This window comes from Falco peregrinus, chromosome 6 (assembly GCF_023634155.1).
Source record: "Falco peregrinus isolate bFalPer1 chromosome 6, bFalPer1.pri, whole genome shotgun sequence".
Lineage (NCBI taxonomy): Eukaryota > Metazoa > Chordata > Aves > Falconiformes > Falconidae > Falco > Falco peregrinus.
In genome coordinates this window covers 61,213,061-61,232,573 of record NC_073726.1, presented here as the reverse complement: position 1 = coordinate 61,232,573, position 19,513 = coordinate 61,213,061, and the positions used below count along the sequence as shown (strand labels likewise).

Below are 19,513 nucleotides of genomic sequence, written 5' to 3'. Positions count from 1 at the left end.
TCTCACAAATATATTGAAGTAATGAATGGGGATGAATGGTGTTTCAGAGAAGAATACAGATTCACTCACATGCTGTCACATCCACTTGCAAAACAATGCGTTCATAATCTGATGAAAACTTGCATGGTTTGAAATCAAGTTAAATTCATTCATTGTCCTTGGGAAGACAGGTCCTACCTAGTCCTAGTCTGTTTTTTTTCTTTTTTCTTTTTTGTTTGTTTGTTTGTTTATTTATTAACCATTTCCATTCTTAGTTCTGAATGTGATAAGGTGGTAGTAGGTGACACTGCTGTGTAGTTGTTCCAGACTGCACCCAAAGCTCTGAAATGCCCCAGCACTTCTGGCCCTTCAGGCTGCACCTTGCAGCCAAAGGTTCCTGCTTTACTCAGAGCCCGGACCTAGCAGTCTTTCTTGGGCAGGAGGACAGGCTGAGCGCTGCTGTCTACACTTGCGTGGCTCGCAGTTACACCTATAGTGGAATATCACAGCTATACTCTTTTTATGACCACAGGATCTAGCCAGTGGGTGATGACCAGTATGGGTCACCCATCAAATAACCAGTACAGGTCACTTAAGGTTTGCTCATACATTTTCACTCATGTGTTTAAGGTTTGCTCACACATTACAGTATCCCTGCCCTATTATCCTGACACAGTGCCCGATGCAAGGGAGGTACTGACAGCCCAAGCCATGTGCTCTACAAACCTCCATTTCTCCTACAGAGATTCCTCAAAGCATAAAACTTTGCATGACAGGTTTCTGTCCCATGGCACTCGTATGTCCCATCCTGGCTAAGGATGGCATTCATGGAATGGTCCGTAGTATGTTTTCCCAAACCTGTAGTTTTAGGGTGTAACCTCTTGCATGAAATCATGGGTCTGGTGAACTCTGTGGTAGAACTCCCACCAATTTCCAAGGGAGGAAAGCTCAGCCCCTGGAAGTTTGTTTCCTTAACAACCAGAGCCTTATAGCATAGAATTTTTACCAGAATCATCAGCATAAAATACTGTTTGATTAAGTCCTTCTTCTCCATGTGTGTACACCTGTAAGCATTACTGTGCCTGTCTGAAAGGCTTAGCTTGTGTATTTGTTTGTGTGCAGCTCTTATGCACTGTGTTTGCTGAGTGGGTTTTATCAGAATGGTTATTTTTCTCTGATTTCACTTCTCGTAGTTTCTTGGAGTCACAGAACTATCTTCCTATTGTGAAGGCTACTTTCTGAAAAATATGATGGTCCTCATTGAAAACGAAGCTTTCAAACAGCTGTTGTATGACAAGAATGGAGAAACGTCTGGTCAAAATGTACTACAGGACTTACAGAGGACGTTGGCCACAAGGATTCAATCAATTCATTTGTCTTCTTCAAAGGGCTCCATTGTGTAATGCTGAGGAAGATGGTAACCCTCTAATAAAGACCCTGCAAGTTAAGTCTGCTGTTGCAGTTGCTTAAACCCATTGCAGTTGCTTAAATGACTACAAAAAAGAAAAAAATTAGAAAATTCTACTTTGCATCCCAATAGTTCTGTGTTGGCCAGAGGTGCTGCACTGGGGCTGCAGCCACGTTTGGATGAGGGAATACAGAAAACAAAGCTTCTTCGTGTTTTTGAGCAAACAGGGTACAAGAGTATCCAGTGAATCACTGTCGTACTCAAATTCTGAACACACACACGTGGTTATGGAGCTTGATGCCAACAAAAGCCAGAACTCACTTCAGTGAACAGCAGAAGCTCCAGCCTGAGCGGTGGTGCCAGGGAACACCCAAACTGACCGATTAATCGTTTAAGGCGAATTTGTTCCAGTGTTACATATTTAAGAACTATAACTATCCCAGAGTCCATTACCTTGTGCATTTAAGAAATGTAAGAACTGTTATTGCTGTCAAGCAAAGATCAACTGTATTAGAGAGTGGGTAAGACTGTTACAGCTGAGGAAATATACTGGCAGATTTTTAGGGGTGGGAACTTTTTAAATTGTTCATAAAAAATAATGGGGTGGCCTTGTAGTTTAAAAACTATTTCTTAAGCTTAAAACTTCATTTTTGACAGAGCTGTGTTTGAGAATCTATGTAACATGTTTTGTTTTTTTAAATGGTAAAATGTACATTGTGTAAACATACATGTGATCAAGTTTTGCTTGTATTCTTTCCTAGGGTGGTATAATCTTGCCTAACAGGCTGTGGTTACACCAAAGAGGTACATTACCCAGACTATCTCTAATACAGTAGTTTTGGGGGCAGGAGAACTGCATGCTTCTCGTGATTTGGGGTTAAAAACAATGACAAACTCAACATGCATTTGCATGGTAACTGTACCTGTGAAATGTTACATCTGTGCTTCGTTTCGCCAAGACAAATGCAATGTTACTTCTTGTCAAACTTCGGTTGTGAAATCAGCATATTATTTTATTTGGTGCGATTGGTTGTGATACGATACCCCTGGAGACCCTTGTTGAGATGCTGATTTCTGTTTGTTACAGTGAAGGGATAATGAAGGTCTTTACTTCGGTCATGTGTCGATACTTTGCTACTGGCCAGAGATTGTGTCTGAGTTAGACTTTTTAAAATTATAATTAAATATGTACTATAGAATGATTTCCCACTGTATCCTGAGAATGTATAGGTTATCTACAATGCAAGGTTTGGGTGGGGTGGGATGGGGGTGTGATTTAATGTCAAAGCTTATTTTCTTTTGCAGCATATTGTTAGCAAGACAAATCTGCTACATGCCACAACATTCCTGATGCTCTGTCTCTGAAAACCACAGCAAGTAGGCAAAGATGTTGCCTTCTCCATGGCAAAGTGACATTAATATATTCATTTTGTAGCATGCCGTTCGGAAACTGTGCCCAGTTCATAGATTTTAGAAGTTTTATTTTGACAGTGCATGTTAACCTCTTGTTCTTTTGTTGATGTATCTACGTCAGGTGCTCTTCCATGTTGATAGCTTTTGGCACGCTCAGAGAACACAGTTTTGGCTTTAGTTATCGGCACGGCAGGAAGCTGTTTTATGACTCTGAGGTGTAAAGCCTCCTGTGTGCTTGGTCTTTTAAAGCCTTTACAGTATCTGCAACAAATTACAAAAATGTTTAAACTGCCACTAATGTCACAGAGATGCAGCATGTCAGTCAACTGGACTTTTTTTTCTGCAGAGTACGTGTTCATACAGGATGTTGTCTGGAACATCTAGGTAGTGGTGACTTAGGTGTGAGTGTTGCGATGTTAGAGAAGTGAGACCATGGTTGATGCAACAGCAACACACAGGGGTGCTTGTTACTGTTTGGTGTTCCACCTTATCCATGGGAACCCATCCTTCCATGCCAGTGATAGCTAAATAGGAGCAGACCTCACCCCACAGCTTCATGGTTTAAAATAGAAAAGTTTTTCAAACAATAATTGTGATATTAAAATTCTTCCCTTGGGTACATGTGTAGTGCCAAACAAGGTCATTAGGAGTTGCATACATGTATATCCATAGGCAAAATAGCTTTTTTGGGGAAGCATGCCCACAGGTAGACTGGTGGATAGGCAGTCTGGCATCTAATGCTGTAACGATAGCCGCAGGTGTCATGCCCCTGTTTCCAGCTCAAATACTAACTGTGCTTTGGTAAGGGCATGTAGAGCCCTGTGTGCACAGGCTGCCCGGGGAAGGTGAAGTCCTTTGAGCATTTGTAGGAACCTGCCAGGGACTCATTAGGAAGGAAACATGGGTTAACTCTGTGCTAGTTGTTCTTCTGATGAGAGTATCTGTGGTAATGTTCACTGGGTTTTTTTCAGAGATAAAATATGTCCTTTGGTGGCTGTACGTGAACTGAGCGGTCACCGTGTCTGGGCACTCTAGGGACAGAGCGCAGCTGCCTCCAAACGTGCGCTGCACAAGTCTGCCCGCAGAGCTGCACTGGCCCGCGTGTTCGCGCGTCCCGCCGCTCCTGCGGGGGATTGTGAAGCTGGATGGCTGAGCACATCAGAAAGCGTGGCAGCGATCTGCTTTGCTGGTGTCTAGCAAACGGCGGGTGAGAACAAGCCCCAAGAAACGATAGTTCAAAACTGTTAAGGAAGGGATTGCAGCTATAAAAGTGTAACTTTTGCCCTTCAGAATGCTGGTAACCCCAAAGTCATAGATGTATAGCTGAAAGGAACCTTAAAAAAGAAAGAATCATGACGTTCAATTCTGTTTTGACCTGTGACCCGCATCGCTTTTGCCAGCAGAAGCGCCAGCCCCTGTGTAACCCTAGCATTTGTTTCTCCTGGAAGTAGCCAGCAGACCTTTGTGGATCCACAGACCAGAGTCTGAAAACTGCTATTTTAGCCCACCTCTCCTGCTGTGAGGCTGGGTGAGGTCTAGCTGAACCATGCCAGACAGTGCACAGCTTGCAGGCTCTTGAAACATCCCATGTCGGGGATCCATGATCTTCACCACCCTCGTAACTGGAAGGTTTTCCTAAGAGTCTATGTGGAATTTCTTCAATGCGAATTAAGCACTTTTTCTTCAAGCCCTGATTGACAAGAAGAACAGATGATCTTATAGGATCTTCTTAAGAGATTGTTCTATGCATGAGAGGAATTATCATACTTTCCTTACTAGTATAGTCTTTCATAGTTCTTTTTTTTACTAGTATTTTCTAGGTCTCTTTTATTTTTGCTGTCATTTCCCTCATGACTCCCCAGTTTCCCCAAAAAGCAGTACTCCAGCAGCGGTTTTATGCACTAACAAGCAACACAGAGTAACTGTCTCCTGTGGTTTATGTTATGTAGAACGTATCAGAAACTATATCCCAGAATATTCTCTACAAGAACATCCCATGGCTGGCTTTGATCTAGTCTGTCTTCTGTTAGAATTCCTGGGTGAGTCCCTGCTGCTTTCCCAGGAGTTCCTATTTTTATTTGTGCATTTGTTTGCTATACCTTCCAAAGTATAACACTTTCAACTTGTCTTTATTAAATTTGTTCTGCTTTAATCGGGGCAATTTCCCCACTTCATCAAGATCAGTTGCAATTTTGATCCTGTCTTCTAGCCTGTTCCATAATCTCCCAAGCTTTATTATACATAGCTTCATGCATGGATTCTTCATTCCATTAATCTGGAGCTGACAGGGGGAAGGGCTCTGTTGTCAATTTAATCTAAAAAGCAGTGTGAGTTTCAGTAGGTGCACATGAATATCATCCCTATCAGATAAGCCTCTTTCCAGCAGAGCGTTTTATTAGCATTTTTTAGAGCTGGCATTATCATCTTAGAAAACAAAAAGCCTTCTGGTTCTTTACTGTTTGTATGAGTTGCAATAATTTACAAATTTTGAGGGAAAATACTGCCTCCCATCTAGGTGAAATTGAAAAAAATACAACATCCATAGAAAAACTTGTGATTTCCTGTCTTTTTTCTTTTTTTAACCATAACTTTACAGCCTGTAATGAGTGAAGGGCTGTTTCAGTTCCTTTCCATCTTTCTTTTTTTATAATAATCCACTGCTGTAATACTTGAGGACTTACAAGCATCCTGCCCCTTCCTCATGGCAGATCTTTCCTTTTGCCTCTCTGCAAGGTCCTCCCTTAGTTTCCGGAATTTCCTCCCATTTCCACTTTGCTTCATGTGCTGCCAGTGTCCACACTTCCCAGTTTTTTTTACTCTAGAGCCCTGTTGGATCCCTTCCCAAGCCCAGAAAGGACATCTGTGTTCTCCTGAATAGCCAATTTTCGCATAATTGGCTTGAGAGCTGGGAAGAGAAAAGGGTGGGGAATGTAGGAGGGCAAAGGTTCTGGACATCACAGAGGAAGGCTGGTATTCTTTTCATGACAAATTTCAGCACTGTCTACTTGTTTCTCAGATTTTCCCCTGATCTATTCCTTATGCCTGCTGTCCTCTAAACACAGCTGGTGGCCAGATGCTCTCCGTTCTGGAAAAGGGCCAGGTTTTTAATGGCTAAGACTTTTTCCCCAGCTAAAACTTTTGCCTGCTTGGTCTCAGCTTCGGAGTAGATTTGTGCAAATGTCTATTAAAGACAGAGGAAACATCTTTAAAAGAGGTGTGAAGGCTTAGTAGCCAGGCTCCTATTGGCACTAATGAGAGCTGCTTGCTGAATCCTCCACATGCTGCTTTTGACACTGAGCCTTTTTGTATGGAATATCCACTGGCTTCATACCAGACGTTGCACAGTCCTGGATGGGCTGCAGTGTGCGGTGTGCTGGGGTCTTTCAGAAATTCTAGTTTTGTTTCAACAGTGTAGCACAATATGCTGCTCTTTGAAGGTTAAAAGAAAAAGGAAAATCCTTGGTTTGCACTGAAATAAACTGCTCTGAGGTGGTGCAGTGAGAAAAAAGAAAGGGCTTCTCTTCTTTCCCCAGCCCGTACCAGTCTAAAATCAAGAGGAGGGTTCTGTTAACAGCATGCAATGCAGCTTAGATCTGTGGGGACTCAGGCATGCAGGACCCTGTTTAAGAGGGGGTTTTATGTTCCAGAAAAATACAAGTGGTAAAGTCACACATCCACATACTTAAGGCAAGGCTCAGGCCATGCTAGAGAAAAAAACATTGCCAGTACTCTTGTCCATAGGTTAAATCCTAGGAGAGGCTGAGACCCTCTAGAACTTGTCAGTTGCAGGTATTCGGTGTCCTTCAGGAGCTGGCTCTCTCTTAAAAATATTGCTGAAAGACGGCATCCTGCATTCACTAAAGCTGCCTCTGAGGTCAGTGAATAATTATTTTTTTCTATGAACGACAGTTACTTAAAGACTTGAAGTTAGTTTGTTTGACAAATTGTCTTTCATGTGAGGCTCTGCAAGTGCTTTACAGAAATGAAGGGCTTGATGTTGCTTTCATCCTCTGGCTCAGAGATGTTGAAATGTCTAAGCATTAAAAAAGCTGCTTAGGATTTGTCCTAATATTTAATAAACTAGCTTGCAGAAAGTTAGCATTGAATTAGCACTCAAATCATATCTGAAACCCCATAGACGAGAACATTGCTGATTTTTGATGTCTGCCTATAAACACAACATTTATATCTCTAACTCACAGCACTTCCAATCACATTTTCCCTACATTTATAACAAAATCAATGTTCTGTTATTTTTAACTTGTAATTTATTTGAGGTAAGATCTGTTCTCTTCAGTGAGTGAAGGCCAAGGCTGCCCACTGACCAGATCATCACATTTCAGTACAACTGCACCTGACCTGCCATTTACAACTGGCTTCCAAGGGCAAAAAATAGCCAAGCCGAGTCTTCAGCTGTGAGTCAATGATCTGTGAGTTCAATCAAACCGCTGCTGAGAACATTACAAATGCGTGCCCAAAGCAGAAGGGAAACCTGGAACCCCACAGAAGCTAATGGGCATTTGTCAGCTGCCTTCACTGAGCCTAAGAACTGGGGAAGCAAGCTCAGCGTGGATAGCAGGGGGTACTCAATTTCTTTTTGTTGCCATTAAACTGTCATTCTTTCAGCTTGGTTCAAGACTTAGTGCGTGGAACAGCCATGGGTGGCCTAGTGCATATTTGTCTTAGGTGCATGCAAAGAGCTCAAATTGTGGTATCTCACATTCTTGAGTCAGTAGTCTTGGTAGATGTTGCTTTTGTGCTTTGCTTGGACTGCTTGTCACTAAAATGCCCAGGAGACATGGCAGCAACTTACAAGAGAGGTTGTGTTGGTTGGATAGGTTAAGTTCTACAAAAATCTTGTGGTTTGCAAGCTGTGTTGTTTAGTTTACTAAAACTGTCCATCTGATGTACCAGAGTGGCAATTTCGGTGTTTGTTTTGCTTTGGAGAGGCATTTTTCATCCTCCTTTGGGCTTACAGTTTTGTTCTTTCATCCTGCAGAGGTGATGACACTGTGCAAATGGGCATGCTTGGGTTAGGTGCAGGTTCCTGTCTGTGTTGGATGGCATGCTAGTGAAGAGGTCTCACTCAGTAAGTGAAGAGGATTAGGTACCAGAATTTGAGTATCTAACCCCAGATGTTTGCCTTGGATTCCAGAGGTACAGTGTTCCCTGTTTCCTGCTTCATTTGTTCTCCAGCTCAGAGTTTCCATGAAATCAAAGGGGAGGGGAGGGTAGAAGACAGGGCAGGGGGAGAGGAAGAGCAGCCCCATCTCCCACCCCTTGCTTGGCATCCCCAACCAGCCCGTTTGGCTCTGGTCTCTTCAGTGCTCACACGGGGTTTGCTCAGTCCCACTGCTCACATACGGCCATGGAGCTCTAGCAGTTGGTAGCTTTTCTTTGTCCTTATAAATATCTTCACGGCTGCAGCTGCAAGAGCGAATTTGCCTGAGCCCTTTTTTGTGCAGTTAACTGGTCTTTCCACTTTCCATCGTCTCTGCTGCTGTGTTTTCATTAGAGCTTCCATTACTTGGCTTTGCCCTGTGCAGTGAGAGGCAATCTTCTTTCTTACTGCCTTTCTAAAGCAAATAAAGACAGGGAAAAAAAATGCTCTGAAATACCCAATCAGAAATCATTCATGGTTTAAAATAAGCCACGTTAGAAAATGGAGATGCTCAGACACACACACAAAAAAGACACCCACTTCAGAAAAAGCCAATGCGTTAGGAGGTCATTTTAATTAATTAAGGTTAAAGCCTTAGCACCTCTTATGTTCTAGCAGGGACAGATTAACATGGTTGAAAACATCTGGACTTGTTCAAGCGAGTCCAGCCTTACTCTTTCCCCTTCCCAGCAGTGGATAAATTGACTATGCTATAGCTTCCTGCGTGAGAGGCATTCAAATGAGCCTCTCCAAAGTCTGGTTCTCTCTGTTCTGTGTAGCTTTTAAAGAACTTACAGCACACCTGTGGGCTGAAATTTGCTCCTGAGCACAGTCAAAAGCCCCCTGTGCCCCAGCGCTGGCTGTGCCTCACCGGGGCAGAAGGTAGGAAAGCAGCACAGGAAGCCCCTGGAGCCTCATCAGAGGGAAAGCTGCTTCTCCAGCATCCAGGCATTCACTTCATCAAATACCCTGCTAAACCTGCTCAGGCCTGGGTAGACCACTGATAGACGAATGTGGGACAGTCGGTTCGGTACCTTGGGAACTGATTTTTGCCTTGCAGTTACTGAGCCAGCGACTAATTGTGCCATTTGGGGGCATGGTGAAATGTGCAGTCTTCCTTGAGTTGTGAGTTTATGTTTAGCCACTGAAGAATACAAGGACTGAAGGAAACTATCTGAGAGCTTTTTGACCTCATGATCCTGGCTAAATTCCAATTAATACCAGAAGAACTTGACTTATGTCTCGTTGGTACATTTAGACCAGTATGTTGCTTCCTGTCTGTATTTCTCTGAGTGCTGTGGCTGCTGTATGTGCTGTACCAATGGGGAATAGAGGTTCCTGAGCATTATCCGTACAATAAGTAAGTCCCACTCTGCAATGCAGCGCATTCCTACTGATCTCCTCAACATTATGTGGAAGGTTGAATAATGCATCTCAGCTGTTTACAGCCCCGAGATAAGGTCAGTGCTCTTTTCCCCACGCTCTCTTCATTCTGCCAACTACCACGCAGCAGCAAGATCTGGAACCTGCATTTTTTCATCATAATATAATGAAAAGCAGCAGAAAAAAGCCACAGGTAATACAACATTCTCTCACCCCACCCACCCCCTACAGCAACTGGTGGGCTACTAGACTGTTCTTTAGTCCTGCTCATCTGAAGCTTGTTGTAATGCCACTTGTGCATTAGTTGTCTTTAGAGCAGGCTTTTGATTAGGTTGAAGTCTGGAAAGCATCTAAAGTCATTGAGGACAGAAGCAGCATTGTAAAATAATTTGTTCTATATCATCTGAGCTTTGTGTTTTCTGCTTCTTAGTGGCTTTTGGTGTTGTGTCTGTTGTTGTTACTTACTGGGAAGAAAAAGTTAAGCATATGCAATGCTTCGGATTTTCTGTCCATCTTTATGTGTTTGTATGTTAGAGAGAGAGTTGGACGGTAAATAGATCTACAAGATATGTTATGAGGCGTGAAATCATGTTTGTAATGAGATTTCTTGTTAATGGCAGTCAGCCTTCCTTGATGCTGAGCATTAATGCAATATCCGTTAGTGCTGCTAAACCTCCCTCCGCTCCACTTTCCCAAATGGGTTTCACTTTGTACCTAGTTTAGCATTTATAAATATTTGATACAAGGTTCAAGAAGTAATTTACATGTTAAATGAAGGATATACGAATGTTCTAGGAAAAATACAAGTTAAGATTCTACTATAACATCATTCACAAACCAAACATGAAAGCATGATAAAATTTGCCCCATTAAAATTGCTGGAAGCCTTTTAATTGATTTTTCTAGTCTGTGGATTAGGTCTGTTTTCCATCTCTCTTTCATACTATGTCAGCTTTGAAGTCTTTGCGCATCTCGCACTTTCCAAGCCGAATGCGTATCTGTAATTAGAAAGCACAATCTTGATCTTTTTAAATGGGGAAGCAATCCTTCCTCTGTCATCCACTTCTGAAGGGCTGGCTGGTTTTGTATCTTTATGTTTACTATTGAAAACAACAGTTGAATGGGGAAATCCCAGAGTGAGCATCCTGAACAGACAGAAGAGCTAGCACTGTCTGTGGGACAACTCCTTGCTTCCTTCTTTCCTCTTCACATCTACTCCCACTTGTCCCTGAGATGTCTTTGAACTTAAAGCTAGAAAAGAAAAAAGAAAATGAGAGGAAAGGATGTGCTAGAAAGGAGATGGTTTCTAGAACAGTGCAGAACCATAGAGTTAATCTTGATTTTTTTCAGTTTTAAGGCAGACTCCTAATTTGTGTCATATAAACCCGGGAATGGTTATGATTATTTTACATTTATGATTGTTACGAATTTGGGTTTGGTTTTTTTTCCTAGCAAAATAGTTTTGTTTGCTGTCATCTGTTGTTGGGCTTTTATGGGAAGCTTTCACTTCACTTTTTATTAAGAAGCAAATGAAAGATCACACAACCCAACAGTAAGCATCAGCAAACACAGAGATACTGTGCTTCATCCCACAGATGTAGCTTAAATACCGGTTTCTGGCCTCACAGGCATGTTTGAGGTCATCTACAAGTAACAACACAGGTGAAACTTTCTTCCCCTTTCCTTATCCATTTATGATGGATAATAATAAAATAGCGGAGAGTCAGAGTACAGACAATAGGAGTGCAGGTGTTTTTCAGTAGAGTATAGCTAAGAAATACAAATGTTGCTGGAACCAAATATTTTTCCTCAAAAAGACAGATAAGACATCTGGAGCTCATTTGAAGATGTCAGTCTCTCAAGTGCTGTTAGAAGCCTTTGAAAACTGCTTGTTTTGTGCTGTTAATGTTCCAGAGCAAACCATTCTACTGAAGACAGTAACTGAGGGCCCTCTGAAACGAGGCAGAAGGGAATGTATTAAAAATAGAGGAGCACAGCCATAATTTGAAGTGGCAGCTTTTGTCCACTGTGTCCACAACTTGAATATTATTTTAAAATGTGTGTTTGTATTTAATGTCTTTTTATTTTTTCATTACTGTTTTTAAAATTAACATAATTTTCTCTTGAGTATAATGTATTCAGTCAGCAAGATCAGAAACCTCTGTGTGTTGTATCACATAATCAGGTCTTCAGCATAAACGTTGGGAAAATGAAAGCATCTTCTCCGAGTGCACCTTAGGTTATCTTAAACCCCATTCTGTCTCATGCTGATCCTTTTAAAATCTCCAATGAGATTATAATTCGTCATTGCTAAATGTCATTTTGTTAATACTGTACAAAGGCAGGGTAGCATGTGAAACCAACAGGTTGTTTTTTTATTACTGTGTTACTCTGAAAAAGAAAAACTCACCAGATCTTTGTTTCTAGTGTGAAATAGTCCCCTTAGTATGCTAGGACACGTGCAAAGCCTCTGCTCCGAATGTCACATTATAATTAAGTTACAAAATGGAGAAAAATGGTATTAGGGAAAGATTTTTGAGAAACTTGGTTCCAGTGGTGCAGAACATGCACTTGTTGAAGTCTCCTCTCTCTCTCTCTTATGAAGTCAGTGGGAATCTTTAATGGGAGTTACTGCAAGGCTGCATGTTTTTTTAATGCAGTAGCAAATATAATTTCCCATCCAGTCATCTGCACAGTTGTGGTTGGTACATCATAAAGGCTGAAGGCCAAATGCTGCTGTCATTGCACACAGCACCTCTACTTCAGCGGGGATCATAAATGTGTACTTAAGTCACATGAATTAGTTGCACAATTTTGAGGTTTTTTGCTGAAGAGAAATGGGAGAGGGTAGGCTTTCCTTCTGCTCATTGATCACAGCCTTTGTGTTTCCAATGACTTTATTAGAAGCATCGTGTATTTACATGCTGCACAGTGGGGCCTGCGTGGGGTGGGAAGGATTTTTATGAATTTAGACCTGCCTAAGAAAACATCAACTATTCTAATTTTAGACAAGTTGCATTCCATATCCATCTGTTTAGTGGATCAGTCTAATGTTTACTGTTCAGTAAATTAAGTAAATTACATTTGGTCTTTTTTTTTTTTTTTTTTTTAAGTTACTTTGAGGGCATTGCCTGCTGTCAGCTAGTGTACAAAAGTGCTAAGGACTTCCAGACATACCCTTAGGGCCAAACTGTGCCGGCTTCACATACCACAGTCCCATCAAAAGCAAGAAAATCTGGGCTGGGCACGTGAACTGCAAACCCCTCAATGTCCGGTTACATGTCCTGCCTCATTTCATAGAGATTGATGACTTTCTGGGAAAAAAGAAACCCACATGGTGCCAATTCACCCCAGTTAAAAATGTATTGAAGTCAAGGGAATTATATTAGACATGACTGGAGTCTACCAAATCCAGTCCTGTGCATAGGCAGAACTCCAAGGGAAAGTAACGGGAGTTTCCATTACAGAGTTTGCAGAACAAAGCCTATGTAATGAACTATGACTATGACAAAATGTCAGCTTTGTGTAAACTCTCCTGGTGGGTCTGTATAAAGGTTTTTAAGAAATCTTTGTTGGAACACACCAGAGAATAACAAACTTGCACATTGATAGAATAGCTTTATTTGTATATACTCTATGTAAATTTTAAACCAGAGGATACGTGTCATTCCTTGTACATATCTGACTAGAACGGTGGCAGTGCTGTGCACTGCTGTTTAGGATATCCAGGTTCTCCAGTCTTGGGTTTCCCACTGTAAAGGCTGCAGGAAACTGCTTCAGACCAGCCAAAACATGGGATGGATAGATGCTCACCACCAACTGCTTAGAAATGAAGGAGCAGGAATTGGAACATAAATTGGCTATGGAGAAGATTGCTTGCCTCCACTCCTGGCTAAAGGACAAGTGCCTCCTTCGCTGTCATCTCCAACAGAAGTGATTTATGGTCAGAGTGTGGAGAACATTCAGAGCCCTATTTGGATCAGTCTTTCCTAGGGCCTGAGCTTATAAGGAACCCACACTTCTGGTGTAACGTGGGAAGGTCTACGAAAAAGCAGACATTTACCTATCTGTCTGTCTGTTACCTAATATCCCAGTGTTTCTGTATTGAATGGTTTCAGTAACCTGTAAAACAAGTGATTGCTCCTGTTGTGTTACTGCTTTGAAATTCTTTGCATGCACTCTTGCATATAATTCTTTAAGAAAAGAAATTATACATATTATATATATAGTAGCTTGCAAAATATTCATGTTGAAGAGCCATGTTTTGTGCAAATTGTACATTTATGTTGTGAGCAATATTGCAATATGAACTTTTATTAGTTGTTGGCATTAAAACTTGTTTTTATTGATAGTAATTTTGTCACATTATTTTTGAGTGTATGTATGTATCCCAAGCTTTCAAACTCAGGCATTAGATCGACTACTGAAGGAGACCTTTTCTGTGCTGTAGAAATAGCACAGGCTTCCAGTAAATAAGGCAGGTCTGCAGGTCCCATTCAGTTTAATGCAAGCTGCAAGGCTGATTATTCACGCAGTTTGTCAGGCCAGTACTTCTCTTTTGTCAGTGCTGGAATTTGTGTTTGGTATGAGGACGCTGTGGCCCTCATCTGTAACAGAACTAAAACCCCAACCCTGCAAAACAAAGTGCTTAACTGCTGCTGCCCTCTGCCTCTGCAGGTGCTTCAATATAAATACAGTGAGGACTTAAGAAACTTCTGATTTCCTGCCGGATAGCCAATGTTCTATTTTCAAATGTTCATGCTACATAGTTTTCAATTTAGGGGCTAGATAAAAGTCTAATACCGGTATGGCTTTAGGAAAGCTACAGTGTTTAGAGCTTGACCTTGAAACTTTCACCTGATTTCTGAACATCTTTGGTGGCTTTGTTTGCTCAGTGTTTACCTCTGAGAAATGTATGCTATTGATTTAAATGTTTAATATATTGACTGCCTTTTTTTGTATATTTGTTATCATAAAGGTTTGGTTTAAATGCTAACAATTGTGGTCTATTTTCAGACTTTAAATGACATACGGTTCTGTATTTGGAAGGCAAAGTTATTAATTAATATAGCAATTTGGTATTTTATTCCTATTTTATACAGCTGTCCCCATAGGTTATTATCAGATGGCAATGAATATTGCTGAACAGCAGGTGGAACTCCTTTGAGTGTGTTTATGAGCCATCTCTGTTCAATAAAAATTCCATTGTTTTCTAGCCTAGGAAATGGCTGCTGTGAGTGTTTTTCTTGTTTCTTCTCTTCAGGTGTTTCTCAATGTACTTCAGACAGCAGCAGGACTGGGCTTCTCCCAAGAACCATCTCCCAGAAACCACACACGTTCAGGATTTTACATCTGGAAGTCCTGGTGCAGTTGTCCCCCATACACCGCTGTCGGTATGGTGCTGTGCATGTGAAGAAATGACATGGAGCCTGTTCCCAAAAACTTTGCTCTGAGCCCTGATCTGGTAAAAAATGGGCACATAAGACACAGGAATGGGGCTCCGTGGTGCTTAAAATTAAGCATCTGCAAATGCATTGTAGCCAGACAGCTTGGATGCATGAAGACCCCAAAGGCAGAAGCTTGCTTCATTACACAGCATTGCTGCAAGTGCATACAAATAAGTTGCAAATGAGTATCTCAAAGAGAAGTAAATAGAGGCAACTGAGTAACTTTGGCGTGAGCATAAAAATCATGCTTTGAAAAATATTTTTATTTTAGCATTTTTTTACTTTTGTAATCAATTTACAATGTTTTCTGTCTTGTAAGTTTTAGTGGATTTGGAGTCAAGTCCTTTCTTCATAATGTACCAGATTATTAAGAAATAGGTCGGTCCTGGAGGCAAAAGGTGGTAACAACCTTACAAGTATGGCCTATATGTGAGTTGTGGAAGTGAGACACCACTTGCGCCAGACTGGGTGACTGTCCAGACCAGGATCATGGCTCTGTCAGGTGCGCTTGGGCTCAGCTGTCCAGGAGCAGAGTTTGAAAAGCAGCTCACAGGGAACCCTACAGCTGCCAGAATTTTGTAAAAGATGTAGGCCCCCTCGCCTGCCACCCCAGTATCGGGGAAAAAACAAAGCAAGCTTCACATGTAGCAAGCTGGGATGATCTGTCTCCTTTCCCAACCAGTGATACCAGAACAATTAAAAAACATTATTTCTGGGCATCCAAGTTAACTCTGCAGTGAGAAAAATAGTGAAGTCGAGCTGTAATTGTAAAAGAATCCTCTGGCTTCTCTGTAAACTCATCTATGATCTTGCTATATTCAGTTCACTTTTTTTTTTTTTCTTTGAGGCTTTTCTGGACAATATTAATGTGTAGAGACTGAGGGCTATGGCACATGTTCACTGAACTAATTAAGGTTTAGGACAGTCTTGCCCACTGCTGTGTTTTCTCCTTTCCAGGGCAGAAATGGGCAGCATACTGGGGCTCACCTAGAGGAGCCTCAGATTTTGTCCAAAAGCACTGTCAGAAGTGCTTGAGGTAGGTCTGCTGATGGAATCAGTAGACGAGGCACCTGTGTAACATAAAAAAGATCATTGTATGTCTCGGTTTGACTACTTAGAAAGTAACAATAACATTTAAACCATTCAGAAATAATAATATTATTTTTTTTAATCTGCATCGTGGCTTATACAGGCATATGCTACACTACTGTGTAGCAGCATCAGCTAAATTTTTCCATGTCAACAGAGCTTTATCTTTTCATGAACATTTCTGCAGTGAATGGATGTTTCAAAGAAAATGTTATTCCAGAGCAGCACGTGGGCTGGCTATCTCTAAGCTTTGCTATGAAGATGTGAGACTACAAGGTAAATGACATCTGAGAACCTGTGCACATATCCTTGCAGGCTGCCATAGACAGCACAGCCCTACTGCCTGGCTGTCTTCCTAGAGCTTATGAGCCCCTCTGCTCTACAAGTGCGGTGTGCAGTGTAGGAAGTTGGAGTCTCCTCCTGGTGTAATGGCTGTCTGAAGCAACCAATGCTGAGCAATATACTTAGACTCGGAGCAAATAAACATGTGCCACCATTGAGACAAATACTGGCACTAATGTCTCCCATCGCTCCCATGGTGCTGGAGGGGTGAGAGTCTTCAGGTGTTTTGATGTGTCCATCTGCCCTCAGGGGTGTGATGTGGCCCTACCGCACACACCTGTGCTACTTCTCCCAGCGCTTACCCAAGTGTACACTGACGCTGTGGACCTCTGGTTGGCACACCCTGGAGCTGGAGGCCGTAGCAACGTCTGGGGAGTGTACACAGACCCCACTTCCCGCCTGCTGTGAGAACAAGCATTACGGGGCAGAACTCGTATAACTTGGCCAAGTCCCAGCACATGGAGCACTGCCAGCTGTTTTTTCCCATACTCATATGTTTACTGGCTTTCCTTTACTAGTAAATCCTTGGCATGTTGGATTGTTCTATGCTTCTTTTCAACTTTCTTCATTTTCTCTGTGTAAGTTGGCCAAGAACAGCTTGCTAGATTCTTTACTGTAGTGTCCTACCTAATGCGCGTCATGGTTCTTCCTCTTCTGCATGCCTCTGTTCCTCTCAGCTCTCTACTCCTGTATCTTGGTAGACCAAAGCATTTAAAGTTATTTTTCTCTATTGGCTCTATGTGGCAAATGTGACTATTCTCCATATCCAGCCATCTTTTTTTCTGCAGCTTGCTGAGAGGGCACTGATGATATTTCTTTCCTTTCCTTTATATCAGTTCCAGCACTATCTGACAGCAATCATTGCAGGGATGATGGCATTCTCACTCCCAAGCCCTCAGCATGGATTTTGGGCGAGCAGATGCTCTGTAAGCACACGCCTCTGCTCTGATAATGCATTCACTGTATCCCAATAAGGATTTAATGCCTTTAATGAGTATCTGGTTCACATTGAGATCACACTTATGTCTAGACATAGTTAAAAGACAAGTGACAGACCTAGTTTATTCCATGAAGTTAGGCAAAGAGCACCAACACCAATACATAACGTCTGGGAGAATAAGCCTTTGTGCAAGGATGTTTTATCTTTTAAAGTGAGGAGGTTGGTGCTCTCCCAGAGAACTCCTTAAGGAGATCATAGATGAAAGAAAACCAAAGCAGCCTTGTTTCAACTACCTGAAAACTTAGCTTTATGCCGAGCTATCAGTTCAAGAGTTCTTCCCTCCAGGCTATGCTGCTGTGTGCAAACAGGGTATGTAGTCTCCCTTGACAAGATGCTGCCCTACTGAGACCTGATCTTCCTTTGGTTTCCTCCCACTATTCATGCTCTGTATTTCACTGAAACACACAGGGAATGCAAATAGAGAATCAAAAGGTAACCTTGAGGACTTGTATGGCTGCCCTTGGTGTTTCAAAGCCACTCTTAAGTACTTCTTTCTTTCTTTCCTAAGTTAGAGGATTTCTTGATGTTGTGACTTTGCTTTTAGCTGTTCAGCATCTCTGGGAATGCAACACAATATTTTGCAGCTCATTTGAGAAAACAGGTGAGTGAGATGCCATGCTAGTGTATCAATCCCTTTCCCCTCTTCTCATCTGAAGAGGTCAGCTGAACCAGCCATAAACCCACAGCATAACTTCTCCCAAAACATGTAAAATTCCCTTTGTTTTCTTGCTTACAGCCTGTATGACTTGCAGTATGAACCTTTTCATGGCCCTGTAGTACCTTCCAGCTGTCATATTAGAAATGTTCACAGTGTCTCTGACAGTTTCATGATTGAAGTGTCAGTGTCCCTGCAAAGCCTTCGGCACTGGAGCTCTTCAAGTTTTCAAATTATTGGAGAGCCTGCTGGCACCACCTGCTTCAACATTTTCCTTCAACAACCAGCTCTCTTCTCTCTTCCACCCTTACTTAGTGTGAAGAGGAATACTGTAGCTCTCTGGGCACCTTGACACAGCCCCTAAAAAAGAAGCTAGACCTTTCCCTTGAGGGAGCCATTGGCTTTTCCCACTGAGCCTGCTATTCTTGACCTGGTAAATCTACACCAGAACAAAAGTTTTCTCTGCTTAGCTAGGTAACTTAATCAGGTTGAACTTTTCTGAATGTTTATGACAACACTTTGAACAAGATACAGGCACATACTTCCTGTTGATGGGAACTATTCAGTCTCACATCTTCAGGTGAAAAGCAGTAGGTTGGGATAGGTCAAATGTGGAGCCAGAAACAGGGACAATATTTTAGTTCTTTTCACTTCAGACAGGCAGAAGTTTCTGACGCCAGAATTGGTGACTAAATTGAAACAATGAAAATCACTACTGTCAAGTCTTGCCTTACTTTGCAGAGGTCCATCGGGATAAAAAGGAACTCAGCTCTGCTCCTCAGAGAATAAGATTCCAGGCACAAACCAGCTCTGGAGGAGGAATACTGCTGTGTCCAATTGATCTCCGATGATTGGGGTGGTGGGTGGGGGTGGTGAAGCCTTTAAGTTTTAGAAGCTCATCTTTAGGAAAGGCCCAAGGCCAGTCCAGAACAGGCTGTGGCATGAGAATGTTTGATGACGATTCTTCTGGTCAGAGACCTTTTATTTCTACAGGATCTGAACTCAGTCCTCACAGCCTTCCTGGGACAGCCATTCAAGTTTTTGTCTCCTGTTGCACTTATCTTTCTTCACAGCCATTTCTTCCACCTAGCAGAGATTTAGAGAGACTTCTGTCAGCTATACAGCCTAGTTCCTGATTAGAACAGCTCTTGCGGTTCGTCCCAAAATTCTTCCAATGGTTGTGTCAGGATTCCATCCAAATTAAGAAATTACCATCTGCTTTCTTCCCTAATCTTCACACCTCTGTGGCTGAATCATCTTTGGACACTGAATACCAAGAAGATTAATGTTTTGCTTTTATGACCTATGAGTCGCCCTGGCTGGTTCCTTGGGGTGAGTGGGCTGTACTGCATTAGAGCTCAGTTACTATCACCTCAGTTGTCTGCCGGGAGCTTCCTGCCTGGGGCACCACTCTTTCAACGCCATCTCTGTGATTGCCAAGGCACTGTGGAACAATAATATATTTAAGAGAATGGTCTTTCTTTTGTTAAGAAGACCCTGAGACCCAACTCCACATTCCCAGCAAGTATATGATGAAGTATTGGAATCACCGAGCATTTATGGACTAAGTCTCAAAAGAGAAGAAAACTTATTAGTACTAACTGCAGTTCTCTAAGCTGTAATATCCATATGCACA

General features: G+C 42.0%; 1 protein-coding gene across 3 annotated transcripts in view; it reads left to right on the top strand.

Annotated features, from left to right (window-relative positions):
* Positions 1 to 9,210, top strand: part of ABTB3 (ankyrin repeat and BTB domain containing 3) — a 187,781-nt gene extending 178,571 nt beyond the window's left edge. For all 3 annotated transcript variants that reach the window (XM_055808511.1, XM_055808510.1, XM_013299071.3), the window contains one exon: positions 1,173 to 9,210. In XM_055808511.1, coding sequence (XP_055664486.1) covers positions 1,173 to 1,382 — 210 coding nt within the window. In that variant the 3' untranslated portion in view covers positions 1,383 to 9,210. The remainder of the gene's footprint in view (positions 1 to 1,172) is intronic.
* The last annotated feature ends 10,303 nt before the right edge of the window (positions 9,211 to 19,513 follow it).